At 38.5% G+C, this 21,189-nt stretch overlaps 1 protein-coding gene across 2 annotated transcripts in view; it reads right to left on the bottom strand.

Moving 5' to 3' along the window:
• CNTNAP5 (contactin associated protein family member 5) overlaps positions 1-21,189 on the bottom strand; it is an 876,608-nt gene that overhangs the window by 23,731 nt on the left and 831,688 nt on the right. For both annotated transcript variants that reach the window (XM_032637306.1, XM_032637307.1), the window contains exon 21: positions 19,520-19,607. In XM_032637306.1, the coding sequence (XP_032493197.1) occupies positions 19,520-19,607 (88 nt within the window). The remainder of the gene's footprint in view (positions 1-19,519; positions 19,608-21,189) is intronic.

Below are 21,189 nucleotides of genomic sequence, written 5' to 3'. Positions count from 1 at the left end.
TCTAGATAGAAAGAGTTCTTACATTGTTCTTGACCCCTGAAGATATTTGTCCATGAGCCAAAGGACGGCAGTGGAAAGTTTGAATTTGGTGCTTTTCAGTGTTACTGACATGTTGAAATGCAAACTGTAATTGTTAATAACATAGATGTTACTCATAGAATTTTAGAGCTTCCAGGAGCAGAGCCCAAGGAAAGATGAAAGTTTCATATCGCATTTATCTATGAGGGAGATGGTTTTTCTGACTGACATCCTAGGGTCATCCTAGATGGCTAGGGGCAGTTTCAGAATTCAATCCCCACTGTATTAGTCGTGGTTCTCCAGAAAAAACAGACCAATAAGAGATATATATTATTACAAAGAATTACCTCTTGTGATTATGGAAGCTAAAAAATCCCAAGATCTGCAGTCAGCAAATAGGAGGAACAGGAGAGCCTATGGTGTAGCTCCAGTCAAAAAGCCGGCAGGCTCCAGACCCAAGAAAAGCCAAGGTTTCTGTCCAAATTTGAAAATCGGAAAGGATCTAGAACCAGCTCTTCAGTCCATTTTTGTTTGATTCAGGCTTTTAACTGATTAAATGAGGTCATTTGCTTTCCTTGGTCTACTGGTTCAAATGCTCATCTCCTCAAGAAACACCTCACAGACACACCAGAATAATGTTTGACCCAACGTCTAGACCCTGTATGGACCAGTCAAGCTGACACACAAAACTAACCATCATGGCCAATTTGTATACAGATCAACACATCCTCTAGCCTCCCTGGACTGAAATTTCCTTTTCCCAACCTCACGCAAGGGAAGAATTGTCTCACCAAGTATCAAACTTCACAATGAGTCAATTACAAGGATACGAGATGTATATAAATGGTACACACGGAAATTTTTAGCCATAGAAAAGATACCACCATGTTCCTGTGGTAGAGTCAGCTGGGATGAAGTCCTGAACAATCTTCTGACACAGAATTTATGACAGAGCACAGGGGACTGAGAAACCCTGACTTGAAGTCCTGAGTCTTATTTGTGACCTCAGCTCTTTGGAGAGGCTTCTCAAAAGCCCCTTTTTAAATCCCTGGGCATGCCCAACATCATGAGTACCAAATGTCTTCAATCTGTCACCCCTAAAGTGAAATGAAGGGCTTTATATGGCTTGTCCCAAAAGTACCAGGGATTAGAGATTTTTGATCCAAAAGGTTTAAGGACTCTCTGGACTTCCCCGGCGGTCCAGTGGTTAAAACTTTGCCTTCCAATGCAGGGGTATGGGTTTGATCCCTGGTAAGGGAGCTAAGATCCCACATGTCTCATGGCCAAAAACCCAAAACATAAAACAGAAGCAATATTGTAACAAATTCAATAAAAACTTTTAAAAGAAAAATGGTCCTCATTAAAAAAAATCTTAAAAAAGCCCCCAAAGTTTAAGGATTGTCAAAGCAATTATTACATTGCAGAATCCAGACCATAGTGAAAGCGGGTGGCATGTGACTCCAAATCCCTTAGGTCAAGAAAAAGGATAAAGCTAATGAGTAGCCAGGATGAACACGTACAGAAGTAACAATATATTTCAAATGAAAATGAGAATTCACTGACAGTCCAGCAGCCAGGCACATGTCTGCAGTGGGAAAGGTCAATGAAAGGAGCACGGTTATGGGTAACCCAGGATGTAGGCACAGTCCACACACAGGTGCAAAGCATAAAGGAACTGTGCAGCCCAGTGAGGTAGGGAGGGAAAGTTTAATATTAAAAATGTTAAATACCATAAATATCCAAATTCTGTTTCAATATAACGATTGAATTCATGTCAGTATTTTAGCTCAGAATATCATAAAGCTCAGTTTCCTTTTTTTTTTTTTAGATATTGAAAAGCATTTTTATTTACAGCCTAGCAGCTCATCAACTTAGGTCAGCAAAATTGGCTTTTGGTAGCCTTTGTTTGATTTTGTTTGTTTTGTTTTAGTAGTGTGAAAAAATGACTTTGGCATTAGGATTTGCGAAGTCAAAGTTTATAAAATTTCCATATATCACAAAATCCTATAATGTTCAACATTAGAATAAACTTCAGAGAGCATCTGGCAGACCCTGACATTTCAAAGAGGATGAATTTGCAGCCCAGAGATTTTAAGTAGCTGCTGAATCACTCAGCTCTTGTGATTTCAGGCACTCCTCCACCTCCGACCCTACACCTTGCTCTTACTCTGGCTGCTAACAAAATCTTCTTGAAGCACATATTACCAAAAAACCTTGGAATGTCACCCAGTGATTGTTTTTATTTTAAATATTTTATAGTTGAGTCTTAGCAGGGTAAAGTGTGGCAGTATGTTTGCCTGCTCAGGGATACACACAGGTAAGGTCTTCAAAAGAATAAACACAGCCAGGAGTCCTCTTTAAAGACCTCTTTGCATGAACAGGGAGTGTGGTGGGAGTGTGAGGAACATAGCTCACAGCACAGGATCTCCTGAATTCTCCTGCTGGGCTAACCTCTGCGTATGATGGCTTTTCAAAGGCAGCAGCTTCCCTCCTAGATATATACCTAAGAAAATTTAAACCAGCTACTCAAACAAATGCATGTACATACATGTTCACAGTAGCACTATTCGCAATTGCCAAAAGGTGGAAATAACTCAAATGCCCATCAGCAGATTAATGGATAAACACAATGTACTATAACCATACAATGGAGTATTATTCAATCATAAAAAGGAATGAAGTACTGACACATGCTACAATGTTTCTGAGCCTCAAAAACTATGCTTGGTGGAAAAAGCCAGACATAAAATGTGACAAATGGTGTGATTCCATTTATACGAAATATCCTGAATACGTAAATCAATAAAGACAGAAAGCAGATTCTTGGTTGCCAAGGGAGGGGAGGAAAGGGGAGTGGGGAGTGGCTGCTTATTGGTTCAGGGCCCCCTTTGTGAGTGATGCTTTCAAACTACCTAGAGTAATTGTTGTACAACACTGTGAATGTACTAATTATCTCTGTAGATCTTAAAATGGTTAATTTCATGTTATGTGAATCTTACTTCAATTAAAGAAATACAAATAGAGAGAGGGTGGGATGATAGTCTATTGATGATTCAACTTGGCTAGACCACAGTACTAGTGTCGTTGAATCAAACACTAATCCAGGTGTTGCTGTGAAGGTATGTTGTAGATGTGAATAAAGTCCACAATTAGTTAGCTTATTATCCTAGATAATCTGGATGGGTTTGATGCAATCAGTTGAAGGGATTTAAGGGCAGAGTGGCTCTTAGGCTCCCTGAAGAATTCCTTGTGGTTTACCTATGTTATATATAGTAATGTGTATGTATTAATCCCAAACTCCTAATTTATCCCTCCCCCTACCTCACAGGGGACTATACTCAGTATCTTATAATAATCTACAATGGAAAATAATCTGAAAAAGAATATCTATATATGTGGTCAGAACATGTGAAACTAATACAACATTGTAAATTAACTAAACTTCAATTAAAAAAAAAAAAAAAAAGGAAAGAAAAGAGAAAGAATTCCTCCTGTGGCCAACCCATGCCTGAGAGTTCCAGCCTGCACTCCCTGATGATGGCCTGCCCTACAACTTCAGATATCATACCCAGCCTTCGTAATCACCTAAACCAATACTTTGCAATAAATCTCAATATATTATCTCTTCACTGGTTGAACCCTGATGATACAAGTGGATTCTAAATTTGGAAGATTTGTCATCCAAAAGCCTTTTGCCTTCTCTTAGACAGTTCTGTAACAATTCCCTTACAAAGATAGAAATCCTAGAGAAAGAGGAAAAAGTTCCAAACAGTGTACTTTAGAACTTCAATTACCCATACTTATTGGAGAAATGAATAAATAAGTGCTGTGATGGGGTGGCATTATGACAGGTAGGCAAAGGAAATGCCCACAGCTGAGGCCAAGGATGTTCACTGGGAAAAAAAAAAAAAAAAAAAGAAGAAGACATGAAAGAACATTTCCCTGGCAGGTAATGAGACCCACCAGCTCTCTTCCCAATGAAACTTTCAGAACCTCCAAGAGGGAGATTGGAAATGTCTCTCCTAGGAAATACGCCTATTCTAAGAAGAATGACCCAAAGATAAAGTTGGAGGTTTTCTATTAAAGGCTCAGTCATATCCTGTAGTGTAGCCCCTAATCAATGCATTCTAGCCACCCCATTCTTAAATATGAGCAGATAGCTCAAGGTCATCAAAAATCTGAGGAAATCCTCTAGTAGGAAAGAGAAAGACCAAAGGACATAACAGAAAAGGCAACTAAAGAAAAGTAACTATGTAAAAACAAGGAAAACAAAGGTAGACAGACACACACATACACAGACTGTAAATATACTCAGAGTGCTAAGAAAAGATAATTCAACTTTGAAACCTCGTATTTATCTCCTAGAGCTAAGCTCATTCCCATGTATAAAACTTCTATTCAGGGCTTCCCTGGTGGCACAGTGGTTGAGAGTCCACCTGCCGATGCAGGGGACACGGGTTCATGCCCCGGTCCGGAAAACTTCTATTCATACCTTAGAAGAATCACTCTACCAACACATATAACCAAGGCCCTCACCTCCTACAACATGGCAAAGTAACCTCCTTAGGCCCCAAGATAATGCAAACTTTGCTGGAATGGAAGATACATATGAGACTTCCAGTTCAGAGATCTAGAGCAGCTGATGTGATGTGCATTTGACACACTTTCTAGTGGAAAGACACCCCTGCTCAGCACAGCTAGAAATGATTTGCTCATAAACAAGGACCTGATCCTCAACCCAAGATCAGTAGGGGAACAGTATCCTGGCTAAAGATGGCTTTACTTTTTTTTTTAAATTGAAGTAGAATTTATTTACAATATTGTGTTAGTTTCAGGTGTACAATAAAGGGATTCAGTTATCCATATATATATATATATATATATATATATATATATATATATATATTCTTTTTCAGATTCCTCTCCCTTATAGGTTATTACAAGGTATTGAATAGAGTTCCCTGTGCTATACAGTAGGTCCTTGTTGTTTACCTATTTTATATATAGTAGTGTGTATATGTTAATCCCAAACTCCTAATTTATCTCCCCCAACCCCTGTTATCCCCCTTTGGTAACCATAAGTTTGTTTTCTATGTCTGTGAGTCTGTTGCTGTTTTGTAAATACTTTCAGTTGTATCACTGTTGTCTAGATTCCACATATAAGTAATATCTTATGATATTTGTATTTGTCTGACTTCACTTAGTATGATAATCTCTAGGTCCATCCATATTGCTGCAAATGGCATTATGTCATTCTTTTGTATGGCTGAGTAGTATTCCATTACACACACACACACACACACACACACACACACACACACACATCCCACATCTTTATCTGTATATCTGTTGATGGACACTTAAGTTGCTTCCATGTCTTGGCTATTGTAAATAGTGCTGCTATGAATATTTGGATGCATTAGATGGTTTTACTTTTGATTTCTCCTTTCTCTGGCCTCTTAGTGTCCTTAGAATGCGATTTCCATGAGCTAGAGTTCCATTGTTCTATTATTACTGCTTGTGTACAATTTTATGTCCCTACCCAGTCCACTGGATTTTTCAGGGCAGGAAAAATCCCATACCCTTCTCCAGTCATCTAAGCACACCTGGCTGCTGGGATCTGCATCCCAGCAGGGGCTTGGTAAGTGTCAGCTGATAGGCTGATTGGTTCATTCTCACGCCTTCTCCATCCTCACTTGGGTTGCCCTATAGCACACCTGCTGGGATGGTAGCAGCTGGGCTCAGTTGTGACTGTGAAAAACTTGAGCCTCAAATGCTTACCTGGTATTTTCCAACCCCCAGCTCAGTTCCATTAAACTATTCAAAACCCCTAAACTAAGTGTGGTTTAGGGAAACTGACTGCCCAGGGTTGCCCAGGATGGTTTCAGTTTTAGCACTGATAATCCCACAACTCTGAAAATCCCTCAGTGTTTGGCTAACCAGAATGGCCGCTCACCCTAGTATGGATTATAAAACCATGAACATAAAACACGGGTGTTTTCCTCCTGAATTGAAAACAGGTACTCTATCTGTAATACACTAATCAAAAGAACTGTATTGTAAAATACATACAGAGAACAGACAGAGCACAAAGGCTTGTGCTGTGAGATGCGACTGATAAAAATATGGATAACAGCACATCTCTGTCTTCAAAACCACAGTCGGCCCCAGGGAAAGAGCTACACACACAGATAAGAAATACAAGTCAGGGAACTCTGAGCAGACTCGAGGTGGGGAGAGAGACATCCCACAAAGCGGTGGACCGACGTGGAAATCTCCACTGTGAACTTTCCCAACTGGACTCTCCCATACGAGCTGGTCTGTGCCTCTTCTCCCTGTCCTGAATGATAGGGGTTTCACAAATCTAGAAACAGCTGAGCAGGCCTGGGGTTCTTGCTTAAAGGAGGGGTGTAAAGTATCAGCTTTATAATCCCTTGTAATATGTGCCCCGACTGGGTAAACAGGGACTCAGGTCTGACCAGAATGGTTTAATTTCCCTCTGCAATGACTGCAAAGCCACCACTCTTATTCTGTTTTCTTGTGCTCACCTTTCCAGTCCACCTTACACTTCGACCCACCCACCCAGTAAATTACCCAAATCTTCCAATTCCTATTTCGAATCCCATTGTTATCCCCCTGGCTCTGACTCTTGTTCTCTTCCACCTGAAGGATGGATTTTAGCATAACCTCCATACCAATCTCTCCCCACCCCCAATTTGACCTGTTACCCACAAAAGAGCCAACAGCAGCTCTGACCATGAGAGCTCCCTTCGATGGCTTCTCCCATCTATATAATGAAGTCTGGACTCCTTTGCAGAGCCCTGAAGAAACTCGGTAATATGGTCCCAAGTGAACCTTCCTGTTTTCCCCATTCCTCTCTCTTACCCTGCATGAACAAGACCATCTGAATATGGCCTAGTCACTGTTCCCAGCACACGATTTTTCCTTCCTGCTGTCTTATCTGGTTTATACCATCCCTCCTTCCTTTAATGCATGCCATCTATTGAGACCACATCTGGGCTTCAAGACCAGGGTCAGGGTGATCTCGATGACACTCTTCTGGATCGTCTCAGCTAGAAATGGTCTCTCACTCTTAAGAATTCTAAACACACTCGATCTGCATAACACTTACCAAAATTACTCACTGTAATTATTAAATGTGTCTTGTCTCCATAGATAGGGGTTTTATTTCTTTGGGAACAAAGAACGCTTTGGCTATATCTCTTTAAAGTGTTCTTAGTTTCACTTAATATCTTGATTTGGAATAATGCTAAGGAGTCATTTTCCTAACTCCAAACATTTAGATAATATTATCTTTCAAGAGAAACTTCACCTATGCAAAGCTTATATTCTATAGATGCATTTTGGAAAAGGTGAGAAAATATATGGGAAAGATAAAGCACATATCCAGGTTTTGGGGTGAATTAGAATAGTCAGCAATTCATCTTAAGGGATGAACTCAAACCAGACATTCTCTAGGTGTGTATGCTGATTTACTTATTTGTCCTCCCCACAGGAAAGCCAGTAATGTGCCTCTTTATCAAGCAAAATGTAGAGACCATTGGTATATTAGCCACTGGTCTCAAGTCCCAACCCTGATCACTGGCAAAACTCCTTGCGGAAGTGAAATGGAAAAACACAGGTATTCAGATCAAATCTTTCGCAGAAGTGGATATCCTGTAATCATCCCTAAGTGTAAAGGAGCTTCATGCTTTTTTAACTTGTTTTAATACTCAAGTTATTGTCATTAATGGCATTCTCCAAAAATAATATCCCAGTAAACTAAATGAATAACCAGTAACCAATGCCTCTCTTTGTGCTTTGATTTCCTCTCCTTCTCCATGAGAAACATCTAGTATTCTAACCTGTGCTGACTCCACTTGTTCTTTTCAGCTTCTGACCCTTCCCGCCAAGTTTGGGAAAGAGACCTAAAAGGCTGGTGCAGAGTTCATTATTCTTAGCTTGGATCCTCTTCACTTCATTACCTTGTCAACACTGACATTTACAACACTGGTCCAGATTCCCCAGGCAAAGGGTAAACAAATCAATAGTAGTGCCAGTGGCAAGAAAAAGTGATATCAGCCAAAGAAAATCAATAGACTGCATGGATGCATGATCTTATAAACAACAGCTAGAGAGGCATGGACATATATACACTAACAAACGTAAGGTAGATAGCTAGTGGGAAGCAGCTGCATAGCACAGGGAGATCAGCTCGGTGCTTTGGGACCGCCTGGAGGGGTGGGATAGGGAGGGTGGGAGGGAGGGAGACGCAAGAGGGAAGAGATATGGGAACATATGTATATGTATAACTGATTCACTTTGTTATAAAGCAGAAACTAACACACCATTGTAAAGCAATTATACCCCAATAAAGATGTTAAAAAAAAAAACAAAACACAACAGCTACTGTTTTCAAATACCACTATGTGCCAGACACTTTACCCATCCTATGTGTTATCTTCATAACAAATCAATTAAAAAAGTATGTCTATTGCCTTACAGATGAGGAAACTGGGGCTCAGAGAGGTTAACTTAGCAGTGACATAGCTTGTATAGGATTTGAGGTGCCAACTGTCTGATTCCAAACCCACTCATTTTCACTTCACTGTCAGGCACCATTGTGAGAAAAAGACACGGTGTCTAGGGAACCTGGAGATCCTTACCCAAAATCTAACTGTAGCTGATTGCACAACATTGAGCCCATTAACGTGCAGCATGATGAACTTTCAGTTCCTACCGCTCTAACGTTCATATATTACACTATTTTTTCCCTTCAAGATACATTATGACAGCTTGGGATTAGCAGATATAAGGTTTTATATAGAGAATGGATAAACAACAAGGTCCTACTACTGTATAATACAGAGAACAGTATTCAAGATCCTACTAAAAACTGTAAAGGAAAAGAATATTTAAAAAAGAATGTATATCTATGTATAACTGAATCACTTTGCTGTACAGCAGAAATTAACACAACTTTGTAAATCAACTATACTTCAATAAAAAAATTAAAAATTAATTAAAAGGAAATATTATGAAACTCTTAACATGTGCTTGTAAATATGGTAGCAAGAAGGATACAACCATAAATAAGTCTCAGTCCTGTCTTTGGAACTCGATGATTACCTCATGCTGAGAGTAGGAGAGGGATGGAGATGATGGGCAGCATCTTTACAAATCAGACTAGACCCCATTCCCTGGCTTACAACCTTCCATGGCTCCCTACTGCCCTCAGGATAAAGCCCAGACGCCTTAGCATGGCTTGTGAGACTTATGGGGTCCTGGTTCCTGCTCGCCTCTCTGGCCTCATCACTTGCTATCTTGTGCTCTGATTTTTAGCCTTCTGTATCCAAAGATGACACTTTCATTCCCCTTTCTTCTACTCACCTGGGTCCCTTCTCTGTCTGTTCTCAACTTAGATTTCACTTCCTCCAGGGAACTTGGAATGTCCCCCCCTTCTCTCACGAGCACCCACACAGATCACTCTGGGCTTACTTGCCCACTTACTGGTCTATTTTCACACTAGGCTGTAAGCTCCTTGAAGGCAGGGGCTGTCCTTCAATTTTTGTATCCACAGTGCCTAGCTTGGTGCCTGGCACGTAAAAAGTACTCAATAAATGGTTGTTTAATGAAAAAAAAATCAGACTAGATTCCATGCTTTGAAGCTTAGTTGATCCACCAAGTATCACAAGGTTGCAAACCACTAGAGACAGCTTTAATCATGAGAACATACATTTAAATTTAAATAATGTCAGGTAGGCTTCACCTGGTTTATCAGAAACTGAGAATTGTCCATATGTGCACCTTCACCATTTACCAAGCATCATAGAGTCAAGGCTACATGATGCCTTATTCATTCATTCTCCCAGAGCAGAAAGGAAGAGTGAAGTGCAAGCTTTTTTGTGCACAGAGTGGGTAGCCATCTTCTCTCTTCCATAACAACTCCTCTTTCAGGTCCGAAAGGCATTAGAGTTCAATGCCATTCTCAAAAGAAAAGTAGCTGGGTCAGATGGGGTGACTTCTTATGTTCTTATTACGGTTACTGCAAACATTTATGGAGCTTTCATTAGGCCAGGCATCATGCTAGCCGCATTACCACCTAATCGTCCAAACAGGCATTGTTATAATAAACACCTACATTTCAATTGAGAAAAGTGAAGCTCAGAGTATTAAGTCATTTGTCCAGGTCAGTTAGTCAGTGTTAGAGTTATGACTGGAATCCAGGGCAGATTCCAAGGCCTGACTTACAATAAATATGCTATTACCCCTCCATGATAAAAGCCTGGACCTAGAGTTTACTTTTAAGCCCATCGCAGTTAAGGCTAAGGACACAAGGTTTTTATTTAGGAGTCCTCAACAGAAAACAGAGTGTACGTTGTCTGGACTATCTTATATTATTTGTTAAAAAACAAAATATGGCAGGACTGATTGGGAGTGCAGGACCCAGACTCGCGCTGTGTGTGACTTTAGATGCCAAGTCCACCACTGGCTAGTTTTGTGACATTCGACAAGTCGCTTAACCTCTGTGACTCAGTTTCCTCATCTATAAAATAAGAGTAATAATAGGTGTTACCTTCTTGGGTTGTTGTGAGGAAAAGATTAGTTAACATAAGAGCTTAGCAACCCAAGTGCCCATCAACAGATGAATCGATAAAGAAGATGTGATACACATACACAATGGAATATTCCTCAGCCATAAAAACAGAATGAAATAATGTCATTTGCAGCAACATGGATGGTCCTAGAGATTATCATACTAAGTGAAGTAAGTCAGAGATGGATAAATATATATGATATCACTTATATGTGGAATCTTAAAAAATGATACAAGTGAACTTTTTTACAAAACAAAAATAGACTCCCCGACATAGAAAACAAACTTATGCTTACCAAAGGGGAAATGGGGGAAGATGAGGAGAAATTTGGAATTTGCAATGAACAGATACAGACTACTATATATAAAATAAATAAACAACAAGGACCTACTGTGTAGCACAGGGAACTATATTCAATATCTTGTAATAAACTATAATGGAAAAGAACATGAAAAAGAATATATATATATATATATATAATATATATGTGTGTGTGTGTATGTATAATTGAGTAACTTTGCTGTATACCTGAAACTAACACAACACTAAATTAACTATATTTCAATTAAAAATAAGGAAAAAATAAAATCTAAGAGTTTAGATCTAGCACAGAGCAGTGCATTATTAAATAATAGCTAATAAAAAACAATAATAACAATGTTATTATTATAATATTATAATATACTATAATATTAGTTTATTATAATGAAGTAATAATGTTATTATAATATTAATATGCTATACTATTAATAATAGCACACTATTATTAGTATTATTATTTGATTAATGCAGAAAACTAAGTTATTTACCATAGCCTAAAAGAGATATTCCAAAACCTTGAACAACATTAATATTCTCAACCCAACCTTGATAACTTTCCTTTGAAAGAGGGAGAATTTTAGAGTGAGCAGTATCTTTAGAACAGGGACAGATTGTTTATGTGTTTGTCTGTTTGTTTGTTTGTCTGGGGGTATCTATATGGCCTAGCACATTGCCTGAACCATAGTATGCTCAATAATTTTTGTGTCATGAAAACTAATTGAAACTTTTTTTCTGTAACAGTCATGTCATTGGCTTCTGGTACACCACACAAAATATCCTTTGTTAATAAAGTCAGGGGAGGACATACAAAGTCTGTTCAAAGAGTGCTTTTGCTTTTACAATAAACAAACTTGACTTTTACAGAGAAGCACAAGCATGGAGTAGGTCTGGGTTCTGATCATGTAGTAGTTCCTTGAAAATGCAAAATAAAATTGCATTTTTAATCAGAAGATAACACACAGTTCCTGTTGCATGAGGTGAAACTAAATCATCTGTTGCATTTTCCACAAGGAAAAATGCAGTTCATTATTCTTTAAAAGAAACAGTAACGAATGGCCTGTAGTCCAGTTGTGACTCAATGTTTGTTATCTTCAAGGGAGAAAGGATAAGATGGGTATTTAGGAAGTTGGAATGATTACTGAAATCTGATATTTCAGGATCCTTTAAAACACATCATTCACAGGGAGGTCAGATTAATGAGTCTGAAATATTTTATTCCTCAGGGAAGCAGTATCATTAAGAAATTTCTGGACATAATACGAGACAATTACACACAATTTTAGAATCTGAGTCAGGAAGGGGCTGTGGTTTGGAGATCTTTTTATTTACTAGAGAACTAGAGATGACCATAAACAAAGTGAAACATTATTTAAGAAACCTATGAATTCAAATAAAATAATTTTTCAGTAGTTTCTTCAGGAGCTATAAACTTGTTCCAAAGAAGATAACATGCATTTCATAAAAGAGGAACTCTCAAAGACTATGTTTTCTGTTGCAACACACTTAGACTATTGATGTACACAAGCACAATGCAGTCCCCAGATTATGTACAATTCAAAGCCTACCTCGTAGAACTGCATCCCATTCTTTCCTGGTTAAAAGGGGTAGCAGAATGTGAACGAGGAAAAACAGTGCTGTTATTGGATTATTGTTGATTTGTCCTCCTCAGAGTCCATCTCACTCTGGTAAGAAAACTTCGGCTTCCTTTTAAGAAATAACATTTCCCGGGCTTCCCTAGTGGCGCAGTGGTTGAGAGTCTGCCTGCCGATGCAGGGGACGTGGGTTCGTGCCCCGGTCCGGGAAGATCCCACGTGCGGCGGAGCAGCTGGGCCCGTAAGTCATGGCTGCTGAGCCTGCGCGTCCAGAGCCTGTGCTCCGCAACGGGAGAGGCCACAACAGTGAGAGGCCCGCATACCGCAAAAAAAAAAAAAAAAAAAAAAAAAAAAAAAAAAAAAAAGAAAGAAAAGAAATAACATTTCCCTATTCTCAACACATGTGGTTAATATTGACCTGCACCCTGCACCCTGTCCAGAGCCATAGCTGGGTGCATAATCCAAGCATGGCCACTCAGTGTATTCTAATCCCTTGGTCATTGTCATTATCTGGACTTGTCACTTGACACAAATTTGTCCTTTGAGACTCAATCCAGGACTTTTTTCTGGAAATTTTAGAAATGAGAGGCTTTCTTTCCACCAGGGCTATTGAAATGGTAGTGATCAAGCATGGGGTTGCTGATTCCACCTTTGTTACCATTGAAATTCTGCCTGAGAATAAAGCCCCATAGAGAGGTAAAGAGAGTCAAAGGTGGAGTGAGAAACAGACAGACAGACAGACAGACAAAGGCTGAATCACAGTCACATTTGAACTTCTGAACCCAGCTGTGCCTGAAGCAAAGCCTACACTTTGAAACTTCCATTTTCACCAACTCTTATATTATCTATTGTCAATTTAAACTGGTTAAAGCTTGATATACCTTTAAAACAGCCCTGATTGACAGTGACTCATACTCCCATCTTCAAGGCTCACCACAGTCCAAAACTGCTCTTTTAGAATGCATTTGAGTCCCTCTTTGGAAATTACCTTTATAGCCACTTTTCCAGACTCATTAAAACAAAAACAGAAACAAAGCAAAACACAGTTCTCCTCCAGGTTCCTACAATCTTCAAACATCAAAAACTTCTAATGTGTGGAGAGTGTGCTAAATACCAAGTACTTTACATATAGTGTCTCATGGAAGGCTTACTCAGCTCTATGAATTAAATGTTATCATCCTCGTTTTACTGATGAGGAACTATAGACAGATTAGACAATTCATCATGGTCACACAATAGTAATTACAGAAGAGAAAGCCAAACATGACTTAGTTTGTCTTTCAAAAGCTGAGCTGTTTCACTCTGTAATTTTGCTTTTCAGTTTAATATCAATTGGACCAGTCTTGAAGCAGAAGGGGGGCCCAACTGTGTACAAAATTTTTAAAAAAATAGAGTACGGTCTTCCCAAACGAGTACTTTGCAGTACTCACCTTTCACTTACATGCATAAAGTCTGCTGTGCTGTCTAAAAATATCAGCCATAACTCTTCACCTACAAAATGTTTGAGAAATGATTTAACATGAAAACAATCAGGGTGTTTGGTCAACAAGACTCTGATGCTGCAGAAGACACAGTAGCCTTGACATTCAAAACTGAGGGATTTGGGAGAATCAAAAAACCCTGTTCTACAGACACAATCAGAACTCACTTCATCTGAAGAAGACAAAAGCATAGGCAAGCGCTCACAACCAGCCCTACAATTTCTAGATCAGCTGGGTTCTTTTGCAGGTTGAGAAGTAACTTTTTCAATTTCTAATGGCTTGTTAGGGCCAAGTGAATTTTGAAACTACCTGGGCAAACAGCAATCACAGCAAAAGAATAATGTCTCTGCCAGGTGTGAGTTTCAGCCTATCAAATTGGCAAGTAGGTAGGAAATTAATAAATGCTGGCTGTATAAATGGATAATCCTGTAAGTATGCCCTGAGCGCAAATCTCATTTGAATGTCTATTTGGAATCTGTTAACTACAGTTTAAAAGCAGTACTACAATTCCTTTCCACCTAAACTTGAACATGTTTCCATATTTTAAAAAGTAACTGCTTCCTATATCTGCAGTATGATCAGAGTCTCTTCTCAGGAAGAAAAAAATAATAACAATTATAATAATCCCTTAATTCTTAGTTTTCTAAGATGTGTGTGTGTGTGTGTGTGTGTGTGTGTGTGTGTGTATATATATATATATATATATATATATACACAAAATGTGTGTGTGTGTATATATATATATATATATATATATATATGCCATCAAATTTAATGATATATTCTGGCAGAGTAAATTAAGAGAAACCAGGATCAGAAAAAGTTAATTAAAAAATATATATATAAATAAAAACACAGCTTCTTTTAGAAGTTTCAAGCTCTCTAAATTTCTAAATCTGTGTGAATGTCCAAGTTCTTTTACCAAGGTTGAGTGAGACAGAAATTTAGAAACACACTGGTAAGTCACAATATTTGAATCGAAGGAATGTGCGTCTATGTTTTCTAAAGAATTCATTAATTTTCCAGAAACAGATGATCTTGTTCAAAAGGGTGACTTCCCTAAATATATACACTTTTTTTTCTTTTTAATGTTATCTTCTCTTTAATCCATTCATGTAATAAACCAGAACCAAGAAATCTTTCTTAAAAGTCAAAGAACGTTAATAAACCAAGGAATAAACCTAACAACAGCCCATGAGTTACCATAGGTAAACACCCATAATGCAATTTTAATGCCAATGATTTTATCTTATATTTTCATGGACTAGTCTCTACATCATAGGAATTCCTAAGAAAGAGACTTTTATTCATCATGGTATGTGTGTAGGCACATACCATACAGAACCATTATTGGTACTAAATAACTACCTTCTAGAATGGTGAATTGGCTCTTCCTCTTACAGAAAGAAAATGAATAAATGTGTTCTGCTTTACAGTAGAATGCTGTTAATGGTATTGAAGAAAATTGGGACAACAGATTTACTACACTTATTCGCCCTTGGTCTATCCTATGAAAAGTGCTTGCAAATTCTTGTTTTAGAGTTCAAAATGTCCAACCTAGTACTAGACTTTTCTAAAATTGTGGAGTAGGGTTGCATTTGTCATCAATACCATGTACCCACTCCTGCACCATCAGTTCATATAACAAATAAGAGTTCTTTCCGATGCATGAGGCTTCTTTCCAAAGGGTCTGCAGGATAGATGTCCCTCCTTAATAATGGACCTGATGTTTATATCATCTTCCCTCACCTCCAGATATAGATCTTTCATAGACCAGAAGTGCTGAGGTTAATTGTGTATCCAAGTGCTCTTGTCTATTTATAGCAATTTGGATGGGAAGGAAGGTGGGGTGGCAGGAGTCTCCCACACTTAGCCCAGTGAAGACATTTTATTGGATACTCTTCCTCAACCATAATCAAATTCTTTCCTATATTTTCCAAAACAAAATGACAAGCTGGCCCTCAGTAATTTAGTACCTTGCTTTAAATTTTCATTCTTTCAATCTTATGTATTATGGGTTTAGTTCAAAAGACAGAAATGCCACAGGAATATCATACACTGTGGAAAGATTAATAGAGAGAAATTTTTAAATAAGAGGATGTTTCTAGAGCTGCCATTACACAAACTAGGTGTCATGAAAACAGCCAGAGCTTGGTGGTCTTACAGCCCTAATGATCTCCCTTCCCAAAATTCTCCTGATTTGGTTGAAGTGAGGATTCAATGGCTTAAGATGTATTTAGGTATCAGGGGACATATAATAGACCAGATACTATAAAAAGTAATTCTGCTTCATTAAAATCAATCAACACATTTTTAATGTCCTGCTAAGCTTCAGGAAACAAAGAGGAATCCTAAGTTTGGGGGAGATTTTTGGGGGAAGAAAGATGAAACCAAGACAGTGAGTCATCAACCAACATTAAGGTTGCATCAAGGAAAAGTACCTAAATCGTCTTGAAGAAGAATAGGAATCCTAGACTTGAGCTATTGCTAGGTGAAGATGTTCAACCTATGACTCTTACATTCAGATCAGTGAAAAGGGGACAAGATAAATAAAATCACCTAACAGAAAAGGGCATAAGTATAAAACCTCTCCACCTGGGATGTGGCTCTGGATTGAAAAAATCTGTAACAAAAATAATAATAAAATGACATATTATGATATCAAGAGTAATAACATTTCTTCTGAGACTTCAACCAGAGGTTTGGTCTCATTCAGGCCTTGAGCTTAAATTTATATTCACTCTCTGTCTAGAAAAAATCCCAAAATGAGAAACTGAAATAATTTGAAATTGGTAGCACCTCCTGGCACCAGGCGGAAGCAAACACAAATCTTGCATGGAGGAAAGTTTTCCAATTTCTGATCATCAATGTTCCTGCAAATTAATTTCAACCAAAAATGAGCTCACACATGTACTTATACACACACATAGCATAGGAGAACAAGCTATCATAGGAAAGAGTTAGAAAACAGAAAATAATAGATTTAGATCCCTATGGACTTCCAATATTGGGAATATCAGAGACAAGATGTTTAATAACTAATAATGGAATACTTAAAGACATAAAAAGATTTAAAAAATAAGTGGGAACAAAAGATTATCTTAATTAAAAGGCATGTTTGAAAAAGGATAAAGTATTACTTAAAAAAACATAATCAATGAAAAAATGATTCATTGAATAAGTTTAATGGGATAGTAGGCATAAATGAATTTTAAGATAAAACCCAATGAATATCCCAGAATGCGAGACAGTGATATAAAGAATAAAACTTATTTATAAGACGATGGTAAGACACATGAGGATAGAGTTAAAAAGTCTAAGGTTTATCTAGTGCAGGCCGAAAGTAATTAAGTAAAGAAGAAAGAAGCATTACTGAGATGCTGAGAATTTTTGAGAGCTAGTGGATAGATACACATGAATAATACATATGAACTAGATACATAGGAACTAATGAATAAATGCAGAAAACATAAACGTATCAAATAAGACAATTGAAAAGAAATCCACAATCAGACACATGGTAATAAGACTGCCAAACACCAAATTAAAAGAAATGACCTTAAAAGTAGGTTTTGGGTGCTGGGAGTGGTGGTGGTCAGAGCACTTTCAAAGGCAGGACAGGCTGATAGACAGCTTTTCAATAGCCAGATCAGAAGAGTCCTGTGTTGCGCTGGCGAGGGTTTAACCTGGATGTCTAGCAGTGGGGAGAGCCCTGACTTGCAGAATTTCTGAGCTCCATGGAGTAAACACTCCCAGGATGGCTGAATTCAAACTACCCTTGTGACATCACAGAAAGCAGAATTGGGCAGAGATGTATGTAACAGGTCCTTATGAGCCATTGTGAGCTGGCTCCATCACACCCATGGATAAAACCTTCAGTGTCAAGTTGTACATCTAGTAAAATTATCTTCCAGGAATAAAGATGAAAGGTGAAACTCCTGTTTTCAGATAAAGGACCCCTTATACAGAACAAAATTCAAAAGAATTTACTTCGGAAACAAGGAAATCAAATCTGGTAGAAAGTAGAAGGTTCCAACAAATTAGTGACTGAATTAATAAATCAAAAAAGCAGTGCCTACATGAAATAATAGTAGGAGAGGGGAATGGAATAAGAAAGAAATTTAAAATTCAATCTAGAAGTCAGTCACTGTTGATTGGCTCATTCAACTGCCATTTTAGCAACTAAAACTGACGTTTCCCAGACCTGACAGCAGACAGATTTCTGGATGCACATTACTTTCTGGAAATTAAGTACTGTTTATGAATCTGGAAGGCTATAGTGTGACAGGAGTCATTTTTCTGCCTTTTCAGCTTTTTCTACTGACCAGCAAAGTCATGGTAACCTGAAGTATTCTCTGCCACCCTTTTTAAGAGACCTTCTCTGCCTCTTGGGAGTTGACACATGCCACTGAGACCACAGTCGCATCTGGACTCTAGCCTCATCTTAGGGATGGCCTGGGAGTTAATAGCTCCCCACTCATGAGCTCAGAGCTGCCTGGGGAGTTACTCCGAAAGACTAACAAGAATGCCCACTGTAAGTGCGGCTACAATTTTAAAAGCAACTTATTTCCTGAGTTAAATCCATTCCTGCTTAAAATGCCTTGGGTTACTAATGTTTTCTACACTGTATTGTGACTGAGAGGATAAGAAAGAACATGCTAGAATCACAGGAAAGTTGACAGGTAGAAAATGAGGAGGCAGAAACAAACCCAATCATACAAGTAACCCCCAAATGCACAGGGGCTTACATTTGCCAATTTATAAAATAGAAGATGGCCAAACTGGATAAAAATGCAGTATTTAGCTATAGCTCTTCACAAGATCATATATAAGGCTAAACAAAGAAAAGACTGAAAGGGAAATATAGAAAATGATATACCAGGCAAATACTAACTAAAGCAAAAATGAATTAGCTATATTAATAACAAACTAGATTAAGCACAGAGACATTAAAGTTAAAAAATATTACTTCAGTGTGAAAAAAAAGTTCAATTCACTGAGAAGATAGAAAAATTTCAATCTTGCCTACACCTAATAAAAGTCATCATTAGACATAAAATGAAAATTCACAGAACTTCCTGTAGGAAAAAAGAACATCCATTATTATTGTAGGAGATTCCAATCCTCTTTTGAATTTTCAATAAATTAGAAAACAGATTAAGGACTTACAGAATTAAATAATTGGGTTGTTCAAATCCTTAAATTATTTAAGTGAAATTTACATAAATTTAACTAAAAGAACGCAGTAAACGCTTTAATTAATTTGAAATTAGGTAAAAATAATTATTTTGGTGAATCACTTTGTTCATTTACCTTACTCGGGATTCTACAAAGCAGATATACGTGCCACTTTGTGGTCCTGCCACACGTACTTCTCAGCCTCCCATAGCAGGACTCTTGGTTCTACACCTTGGATATTATCGGCATCTTGGTGCTTCCCCTGGTGAATATTATTTATTACTTTATTTTCACAGAGCTTGCCGGAAAGGCATGGACTAGAAAAACAAACCTGTGACTTTGCCCAAAGTGAGGGACCTGATGGCCCTGAACTCAACCTCTGAGGAGAAGTTATAACTGAGTCGGAGGTGCTGATCCATCTGCAGGAAAAGAGAAAACAAAGAGGCATCAGCAGAGGTTCGCATGTCCAGCACATGAAACACTCCCGTATGAAACAGCTTTGAAAACATACGCAGGGAAGAGCCCTCTCTGGGACTTTCTTTCTGGAGAGATGAGAAATGTCTCACTAATTCTCCCACAATGCACATAAAATACCCGTTTCTTTACTCTTGGTGAAATAAAGGCTTTCACACAAGTCTCCTCCCTGGGAAATTCTATACAGCTTTTGACAGGTATTTATCTCCCCACTGAGAGTTTCTCACCAAATTCTTTGCTGCAAACAAGCAAACAAATGAAGCCTTTCAAGAATGCTCACTGTGCAGGATTAACATTAAAAGGAAAGCAGGTATTCATTCCCAATCTCTCCCCACCTTCTCCCCATTTGTTCCTTAAAACCATTACCGTCTCCTTTGCTCCAATCATTCTAACCTGACCTCATTCATGGGTGCCCTGGGGGATTTTCCTGAGTGAATATTTCAGTTTGACAAAAGGTTTGACCCTGGGGAGGGGAGGCTAGCTGAACAGTTGCCACCAACATGAACAGATGATAATCCCATCTTGCAGATGAGTGAAAGCCACAAGGGGGATTCTTTGGGACTTTATCTCTAGGGTCATTCTTTAGGGAACCCTCCTTTCCACACACATTGTTAATTCCAGTTCCATCTCTTTGTTCTCCTCCCCATTTCAAGGCATCGTTTCCCATCCATCCCCAGGTTTTTTCTGTCTAGTCAAACCCTACCAGTTTCTTCCCAGCTCTACTCTGAATATTCATATAATGTTATCCCTGGGAAGAATCCTTGTAACATATCACAGTTAATCTGTAGGAAGAGGAGACTAAGACCCCGTCAGCTGCGTGCCCATCCCCGGACTCCCCTTGGGGAGCAGCTGATCAGGACGCATACCCAGTGCTCCCAGCTGCCACCACCAGGACCCTCCTTCTGCACCCACTGCTGCTCAGTGACCCTCTTCCAGGACTCTGGGTCCTGTGGTGGTTTCTGCTGTGAAGGAAGTCAGTGGCTATGACTTGTGACATGTTATTATATGGTTTATTTCTTTTTCATTCATGAAATTATACTTTAATAATACTTGTTATTTATTGAAGACTTGGTATGTATGAGACACCATAATAAAGTATCCTTCAAAATGCATTCTTCCCTATAATACTGTGAAATAGACATTATTATCCCTGTATTTCAGATGGTGGAACTGATGTCACAGAGATCACAAACTTGGGCAAGGCCACACAGCATCACATAGCAGTGTCCCCTCAGTATGTGGCCAGCCAACCACACAATATGGAGTTTGCTTTACTTGTCCATATCCCTCTAGATGCTTGAGCAGCTTGTAGACAATCACTGTGTGCTCTTATTTCTGAATTTCTACAAAATTCATTCAACAAATGTTTGAGCATCTTCTATGTGCCAGATACTGTTCTAAGTGTTCCCAGAGTCCACCTCCTCTCGGAAGATTTCCTTGATGCCTTGGTTAGATTAATTGATCCTGTTCTCTCTTTCATGGTGCCGTTTTATTTTTTTCTACCTCTAACCTTGCATTTAAGATGCT

Source organism: Phocoena sinus, chromosome 7 (assembly GCF_008692025.1).
Source record: "Phocoena sinus isolate mPhoSin1 chromosome 7, mPhoSin1.pri, whole genome shotgun sequence".
NCBI classification, from domain to species: domain Eukaryota; kingdom Metazoa; phylum Chordata; class Mammalia; order Artiodactyla; family Phocoenidae; genus Phocoena; species Phocoena sinus.
This window is presented reverse-complemented; position numbering and strand designations above follow the sequence as displayed.